Source organism: Pelophylax lessonae (genome assembly GCF_965119305.1).
Source record: "Pelophylax lessonae genome assembly, chromosome: 2".
Lineage (NCBI taxonomy): Eukaryota > Metazoa > Chordata > Amphibia > Anura > Ranidae > Pelophylax > Pelophylax lessonae.
In genome coordinates, this window is record NC_138769.1 from 358,948,299 (window position 1) to 358,957,441 (window position 9,143).

At 38.8% G+C, this 9,143-nt stretch overlaps 1 protein-coding gene across 1 annotated transcript; it reads left to right on the top strand.

Annotated features, from left to right (window-relative positions):
• Positions 1-1,355: 1,355 nt before the first annotated feature.
• LUZP1 (leucine zipper protein 1) lies at positions 1,356-8,084 on the top strand. The gene is made up of 2 exons (XM_082246549.1): positions 1,356-4,513; positions 7,929-8,084. The coding sequence occupies exons 1-2, from the start codon at positions 1,490-1,492 to the stop codon at positions 8,064-8,066; spliced, it is 3,162 nt and encodes a 1,053-aa protein (XP_082102675.1). The 5' UTR covers positions 1,356-1,489; the 3' UTR covers positions 8,067-8,084.
• Positions 8,085-9,143: the final 1,059 nt, after the last annotated feature.

Sequence of the window (9,143 nt, forward strand, 5' to 3'; positions counted from 1 at the left end):
AAGTCGGATGTTTGTAACTAGGGGACCGCCTGTATCTGCTCCTGTCACACCCAGCTGTGCAAGTAATTCATACAGCCAATACACTTCCATTCACTTTCTGTGACTTCCTGCACACAGGTTAGTAGGCGAAAAAACATTAAACAAATTGCTCTGGCTAATGCATGGGGCTAAGTGTCTGTGTGAAAAAGCCGCTGCTCTAATGCCAATAAATATTTAGTAGAAGTTTGAAGCAAATCTAACCTTTCTGTGATATGTTGATCTGCTGGATCCCCAGCATCTTACAATGTTTGTCTTTTACATTGGAGACCATAGGGTCTGACCAGTAAGAGCTGCAGGGAAACCCAGAGATCTATACTTTATTGAATTTCTGGTTTTTGGACTGTTGTAGACTATTTCTCAGTTTTGAAGCAGCATTCCACAGCATGGGCAGAAAGAAAGGTGAAAATATACAGAATTCTTTTACAGGTATGCCTTGGCTTAACTGGTAAAAACTGGTGTTTTTATATCTGGCTGGAAATCTACTTTAGTAAAGTGGTTGCAAACCTTACATATACCTAGTGAAGTGACTGGCCTCAGGTGGTACACAGAGATGAAACCAATCCTCCTACATAAGTTAAACCTGTCTTCTATTCCCTATATCCTTTCAAAGTCCAGAATTTTATAAAGCTTGTCTGAGCCGGCAGAAAAAAAGGGGATGAAGAGTTGAAATTGCACTCTGCAGAGCTTATTGGAGGGAAGGGACACACCCCCTTCACACAGCATACAGAAACAGCTGGGGCTGTCATTCAGCTGGAGCTCCTCCTCTCTTGGTGTCAGGAAAACCTTCAGAAGTGATTCATGCAGATAGCGGAGGATCGAATCTGCAGACAGAAATTACTCTTGAGCCCTATTCACATTGGAGCAACTTGTGATGTGATTTTTACAGGTTAAACTTAAATCACATGGCAAGTCCCAGCCTGTTGCCGGTAATCGCTCTGTTCAAATCGTTGCAATGCCGACTTTGCGGTCCCACACCAATTTTTAAAAATACTTCCTGCACTATGTTTGGCGATTTCAGGTGTGACTTTCATAGACATCAGTGCATGATGCCACACAGATCTCTTCCAAGTGCACGCTGCTTTGAAATCTTGTGATTTCAGATGAAGTTACACAATTTCAAAGCCGCAGTCAAGTGAATGGGGGCTGAGTGCTCTTTGAGACAAGTACACACTATAGAGGAACAAGATATGTTTATATTTCATATCTGAAGTTTACAACTACTTCAATGTAGTTTGTTTGTTTATTTTTTATTATATATGGAGATTAAATATATAATGGACAATATTTTTTTAATATTTATTTTGTTTTGTAGGCGAAGATGGTCTCTGGATGTCAATCGATGTGTGCTTATCAAGAAGAAAAAGGATAATTGGTAATCTCATTCTTGGATTTTACATTACCAAATAAAATCGTTAAAACTCCTGAAAGAGACATTCATATACAGTGCAAAATGGAACATTCAAGTCGTCATCTGCGATTTAAGCTACAAAGTCTTAGCAGACGTTTAGATGACCTTGAAGAAGCAACTAGGAACCTACAAAAGGCAGAAGATGAGGTTCTTGATCTTCAGGATAAAATTATTCAGGCAGAAGGGAGCAATTCAAGCATGCTGGCAGAGGTAGAAGGATTAAGGAAAAGAGTTTTGAAGATTGAAGGGAAAGATGAAGAAGTGAAGAAGGCTGAGGATTTGTGCAGGCTTATAAAAGAGAAGCTAGAAAATGAAGAAAATATTACTCGGGAACTTAGACTAGAAATTGAGCAACTCCAAAAAAGAATGACTGAGCTAGAGAAGTTGGAAGAAGCTTTTAGCAAAAGCAAAAGTGATTGCTCTCAACTCTGTCTTAGCTTGAACGAAGAAAAAAATATGTCAAAGAAGTTATCTTCTGAACTGGAATTACTAAGGACCAAGGTAAGAGAACTGGAATCTTCTGAAAGTAGGCTTGATAAAGCTGAACAACTATTAACTAGTGAGCTAGAGAAAATTAAGACTTTAACACTTAGTTTTGTAAATGAAAGAAAACGTTTCCTAGAGCGAGAGCAGCAAAATGAAAAATTAATATTGGAACTTAAAGAGCAACTGGAAGTTAAAGCGAAAGCAGGAGAACAGAGCAGAAATGAATCCAATCTTTTGGAGAGACCCTCTGATCAGCATGGAGAACGCAACAGTTTCAGAATTGAAGACACACTAACTTCTAAGACATCACAGAGAGTAGGTTCTGATTATGTTAAACAGTCTCTAATCCAAACGAGCAGTGAAAATGAAAAGAATACACATCAAGAAGACAACAAAATAAAAGAACTAAACCAAGAAATTGAGAAACTTAAGAATCAGCTTAAACACTTTGGTGATTTAGAGGAAGAACTGAAACAAATTAAAGAAAAAAACTGTGAACTACAAGAAAACTTCACCAGCGAGCAGAATAGAAACAAACAAGTAACTGATGAATTGCAAACTTTAAAAAGGCAATCTTACCAGTTTAGAGAAGTTGAAAATGGAGTTCTGGAGAGTGATGATATATCACGCAATCAAATAAAAAATGAAAGAACAAAAAATAAAATGGCATCCACTGAACCACCCATTTCAAAATATACTTCTCGAGATGTATCGCCTCAACGTTTAAGGAGTGAAAGGTCTCGAAATTCAGAATCCCTTTATAAGCGGCAATTATCAAACAGTAGCTCAAGCAGTAGAAAGTCCTCAAGATCCCCTCTGAACGATACCACAATAGGAAACCTACGGAAACAAGAGGATAAAGTATCAGTGTCTTCATACTTTTCAAGTGGTAAAGATTTTGGCTCTACACAGAATGACCCAAAAAAATTAAAAGATCAGCCATCTGTTTTAAGTAGGTATCCACCAGCTGTTCAAGAGCAAATTACTCCAAAGTCCTGGAAAGCCTCTGCAGGTAAACAAACAGACAGGTCGATAAAACTCTTTGGAGAAGACTATTCCAGTAAAGCTAACTCAAAGAAAGAAATTTCATTAGATAATGTAGAGATTAAAGAGAAACCATCTTTAGTCTCTTTTGAGAACACCATTACTACAAACCTTCATGAAGAAAAAGTTCCAGCTGAAAACGGTTCAGTATCCTCTACACTGGGCTCAGAATTGGTTAATCACAGCTCAGATCTTAGTAATGCCCAGGAGAACGGTAATTTTAATGTGGAAAATGAACTTAGTCCACGTGTGAACTCGGAAGATATTGTTGTTAAATCTATATCTAAATATTCAAGCCGTTCAGGAGATGACGATATCACAAATAATGAGCAAAATGAAAGCAAGCAAAAATCTCTTTTTTCAAATAAAGAGGAAGTTGATCCACAAAGCAATCCAACTTCAAATACTCAAAGATCTTACTATACTAGAGATAAATCAAGATCTAAATCCTCAAAGCCACTAATCCCAGAAAAACCACATATTTTAGAAAGTTTAGACTATAGGGAACCTGATAGAAGAGCTAGGTTGTCAGGACTTCACACCAAAAGACAGTCCAGTCCTAAAGAAAGATTTACACTACAAGAAAACATAAGAACATCCTCTTTTGAAAATCACATTCCTTCTCTCCAAACTGAGGTAGCGACAGGATCCTTTAGAAAAATGCCCTCTTTCGATGGCTTAGAAAATACAGAGATTAGTTCTCACACAGCAACACGAACCAGATCATGTAGTCCTAGAGAATCCTTGCAATCTACAATGATCATTAAGCCTATTATTATTGAAAAAGATATGAAAGAAAGTATGAGTGACTATAGGGCAAGATCAAGCTCAGAGTTGGGCAGATCTCAGGTAAATTTGACACCAAACAAAGTGACGACCAGCATACAATTTTATCCATCTGAATCCATCTCTCGCACAAGCATGGATGAGCCCACTAGAGAGAGGCATACTTCAACAAGTAATATTAGGCTTTCTGCAAATGATCAGCCAGTTTTGAAAAACAACATAAGTATACCATTTGAAATATCGATTAACAAGGAGGATATGGTATTTAAAGTGTCAAATACAGATAAGAATTTGGATCACAAAGAAATTACCAGGGCCATTGATCACAGACTTGGGAAGGAGCGAGCAAGGGGAACTGATAATGAACTTGAGAGTGAACCAGTGACATGGAAAAGTCATAACCGTTTTGAAACTAACCATGTGGACAGTAAACGTGGATCTGCTAGAAGTTGGAGGAAAGGGGTCTATGGTTCAACTGAAGAACTAGATAGAATTGACAGGGATTTTTCCGAAACCAAAAGTAGACGTAAATCATGCTTTGATGAGGAGAAGAAGTCTGTTAGATTGCGTAACCATGAACTTTACTCAAGAAATAAAGGTTCAAGTGTGAGCAGTTGGAGTACTACTACTCCAGAATTTATCTCTAAAAGGAGTCAGAGCACCCTAACTGCAACTGAGATTGTGTCAAGAAGAAATATATCAAATGACTCCTTATCAGGATATTCTTCCTGGAGCCGCTCAAGTGTTGAAGTGAGTGGAATATTTGTTGTGTATTCTGTACCCCTTTTTCTATGTTGCATTATATTTCAGGTTTAAAGCGCATGTTTAGCCCAAGCACTTCTTAGTTTTAGATAGTGTGAACAATTTAGTTTCCCTGTCAGGTTCTACTGCAATCCAGGGCTCTGTTAGATCATCCCTGTTTTCCTTAAAAAAATCAGTTTACCTTCAGGAAAATGTTACATGTTCCACCCATATTAAGGGTGGAACATGTAACTGTGTTCTACCCGTTTTTAGTGTGTAACATGTTTCCAAAGGTAAAGTTCTCTTTTAACCACTTCAGCCCCGGAAGGTTTTACCCCCTTCCTGACCAGGCCCTATTTTGCGATTCGGCACTGTTCCTTTAATGGACAATTGCGCGGTCGTGTGACGCTGTACCCAAACAAAATTTACATCCTTTTTTTTCTCACAAATAGAGCTTTCTTTTGGTGGTATTTGATTACCTGGGCGATTTTTTATTTTTTGCGCTATAAACAAAAAAAGAGCGACTATTGTGAAAAAAAAAACAATATTTTTCACATTCTGCTATAGGACATTCCCCCCAAAAAAATCAAAATTTTTTAACATTCTAGGCCAATGTTTTCTGCTACATATTTTTGGTAAAAAAAATAGCAATAAGCGTATTTTGATTGGTTTGTGCAAAAATTATCGTCTACTAACTACGGGAAAGATTTGTCATTTTTATTGTTCTATGTTTCTTTACTAGTAATGGCGGCGATCTGCTTTTATATTTTTTTTTTTTGCGGGACTGCGACATTGCGGTGGACAGATCAGACCCCTAACTGACATTTTTGACACTTTTGGGGGTACCAGTGACATTACTACAGTAATCAGTGCTAAAAATATGCACTATTACTTTAATAATGGCATTGGCAGGGAAGGAGTTAACCCTGTGGGTGATCAAAGGGGTTAATGTATGCCTAGATGCTTACTGTGTGTGTGTGTGTGGGGGGGGGGGGTTCTGTGACAGGCACAGACAGATCGCAATTTCAGCTTAGCTGAAACTACTAATTGTTCCTGCCTGTCTCACAGAAGATCCACCTGCTTTGTTTACATAAGCAGGCGGGTCTTCTCTCCGTTTACCGGACGATCGGGGGAGGAAGGCAGCCTAAACACAGCGGGAGCGCGGCTCCGGTGGCGCCACTAGAATCACATGCATTCCAGTCACGTAGTACTACGTGACTGGACGCAGGGGAGCCACACTGCCACAGTAACATTACTGTGGGCAGTCAGCAAGCGGTTAAGGAACACGCTCCTGCAGCCATTCGGCGATCCGCTGCTTCTGTGTGACAGCAGTACGGGAAGTAGTTCCCCGTACCAACTGTCACTTTTAGAAAATAGCTTGTCCATTCAGGGCTCCAGCCACACGGTTGCGTCATTAAGAGTTCAGTGAATGAATGAACTACAAGAATCGACCTACTTTGCGGCTGTCGGCTTGTAGTTCTTAAAGATCTACTGCATGTGGCGCTCACAACGAAGTTCTAAATCCTTAGATTCGCAAATAAAAAATAAAAATTTATGACAGATAAAGCAAAAAGAAGAAAAAAATATTTTTTGGGTGCAAGACATTGGCTAACCCTTCATAACAGATTCTCTAATTGTATTCATCCATAATTTCCATAATTTAGTGATGAACTAGGGTAGTACCATTGCGCTGTCATGTTGCCTTCATATCAATCCAGAGTAGAGTTGTGAGAACAAGTTTTGTAAACCCATATGTATTTACTGCAGTAGTGGCTGTGAAAATCCAATCTTTGTCTAAATCAATATGATCGAATGGCTTATTTTCACACACAGCATTATACAGTGTAATCTTCATTTTACCAATAGCTCAGAATGGTAAAGGTCATTGATTGGGAAAAAAAAGCTGTGAAAACCTTTACATTTTGATGAATACAGGAGATTCTGCTATTTTTTAAATATGAACAATAAAAATGGGATGTGAGCTCCATTTCAAGTTTTTTTCCAACCATTTACTCCTATATTGTTTCAACGGTGCGAACTCCTTATTACCAGCCATCCCACCCTGTTAATCAGTCTGCATATTGGTTATGCTATAAGAAAACATTTGTATTAGTAAGATTAGGATGTATTCAGAGTAGGCCACTTTAAAACGTCTTCATTTTGAGCCATTTTGTCAGTTATTTACTCTGTTTGGATTATGGTCTCTGGATTGTTGTCACTGAATTCTAAGGCTTTACTACACGGGTTTAAGAGATTAGTTTTATGCTTTATTTTTATTACCTATAATTTGAACACATGACGAACACCTCTAAAATGCCTGTATGCACTAGCCCTTAGAAACTGATGCCGCTTGCAGAGAAAATTTTGAGATTAATCTGTATTTGACAGCGAGGCATCCTGCCGGCTTTATATTCTTCTGTACCATGCCTCTTTGTCAATGACCTTTCTCTTTTGGTATTTAGGGTTTTTCTTTCTCCAAGCTGAAAATTCAGGCAAATTAACCAAATCATTCAGTTTTGTTTCAGTTATTTTCATGGTATTGCTTTAGAACAAAAAGGTGATCTTTAGCAAACTGAGTTGGGCAGTGATTTATTTATTTTTGGCATGTAGAGGAATACCACTTTATATGTCCATATCAAGCATCAGCAATTCAGTGAGCCTTCAGATCCTTCGTACGCACCATAGGGTTGATTAAAAACCAGCAGCCGATCAGCGCTGGCAGCCAATGCTGTGAGAGCTGTGTATTCTTGCAGATGGGCAGTCCCCCTGTCAGAACACAGTAGCTCAGTGAGGAGATCGCTGTATTAACGTCGGAAAGTAAGTACAGCAATCTACTCCCAAACTCCTCAGGTATTTTTTTTTTTTTTTTTTGGTCTACCCGCTGGGTTGAATGGAAAAAAAAAAAAAAAGCTAATGGCATGTACGAGGCTTATGACTGTCTACATTTACTAAGTCTGAAGCTAGCTGTAGAGCTAAAGTGGTGGGCAGAGGATCCGCCTTCAAAAATATGTTTTCATCAACACCCACAATTGTATTAGATGAATGCAATAAGGGGACACTCCTTTTATTGGCATTATCGGTAAACAATAGCAATTTTTTTCCAGCGAGTCATTTCTGAATAATTGTTTTTTTTTTTTTTTTAATTCTTTCTCTGACAAATTGGTCATCCAATAATTGTACACAGAAGTTGCAGTATGACCATTTTTTTTCAATCCGATTAGATTGAGCATCTGATCTTGACAATGGGTATGGTTAGATGAAAATTAGACCACCATAAAGCTTCCAGAAGTCAAAGGTTCACAAACTTTACTGTACTTTTGTGTTTAAACTTTGGTTTAAATAGGATATTGTAGAGAAAATTATTCCCTAGCAGCTTTTTTGTGCTCTGATTGCCCCTTTACTTTTATCATTGATTTATATTTAGGTTGATGACAGTTTTAACTCCAGAAGAAAGTATACAAGTGAGAGACTGGCAAGAACAGATTCTGCTGGATGGAGGCAGGCTCAAAACCCAAGACAAAAGGGCATGGTGGAGGAACGAATTAGACAATTAGAGCACTGAATTATCCTCTCTAAGCGGAATGGTAAGAAAAATTGTATAATTTGGTCAGTACTTTTCATGGTGGAAATACAGCGAGTGCTTATCTTGAAAAATTGGTAGCGCATGCCAGATACACTGCTCTAAAAAATTAAAGGGACACTTTTTTTTTTTTTTTTTTATTTAGAGTATAGCATCAAGCCAATTAAACTCCTGGAATATTGATGTGGTCAGTTAAGTAGCAGAGGGGGTTGGTAATCCAGTTTTCGCTGCTTTGGTGTTAATGAAATTAATAGGTGCACTAGATGGGCAACAGTGAGATGACCTCCAAAACAGGAATGGTTTTACAGGTGGAGGCCACTGACCTTTTTTTTTTTATTCCCTACTCTTTTCTGAGTGTTTTTCACTAGTTTTGCATTTGGCTAGGGTCAGTGTCACTACTGGTAGCATGAAGGTGATACCTGGACCCTATAGAGGTTGCACAGGCAGTCCAACTACTCCAGGATGGCACATCAATACATGCAGTTGCCAGGTTTGTTGTGTCTCCCAGCAGTGTCTCAAGAGCATGGAGGAGATTCCAGGAGACAGGCAGTTACTCTAGGAGAGCTGAACAGGGCCATAGAAGGACCCTAACCCATCAGCAGGGCTGGTATCTGCTCCTTTTGTGCAAAAGTGACCTGAGGCAGACCACTGGTGTGAAATGTCTCTGACCAAACAATCAGAAACAGACTTCAGGAGGGTGGCCTTGAGGGCCTGAGGTCCTCTAGTAGGCCCTGTGCTCACTGCCCAGCACTGTGGAGCTCGATTTGGCATTTGCCATTGAACACCAGAATTGGCAGGTCCGCCAATGGCGCCCTGTGCTTTTTCACAGATGAGAGCAGGTTCACCTTTAGCACATGTGACAGACGTGAAATATTTAATACGTGATATATATAATAAACTATGAGTTAATGAAGGGTCAAACAAACAATTTTTTTCATATTTTTCTTTTTTTTTTGTCCGTTTTTGCTTAAACTGATATAAGCATATTTAAGCTTTTATCTTTCATCTGCAGAGGTATGAAACGGTAGCTGCAAAAGCATCAATGTTACTCTCATCACA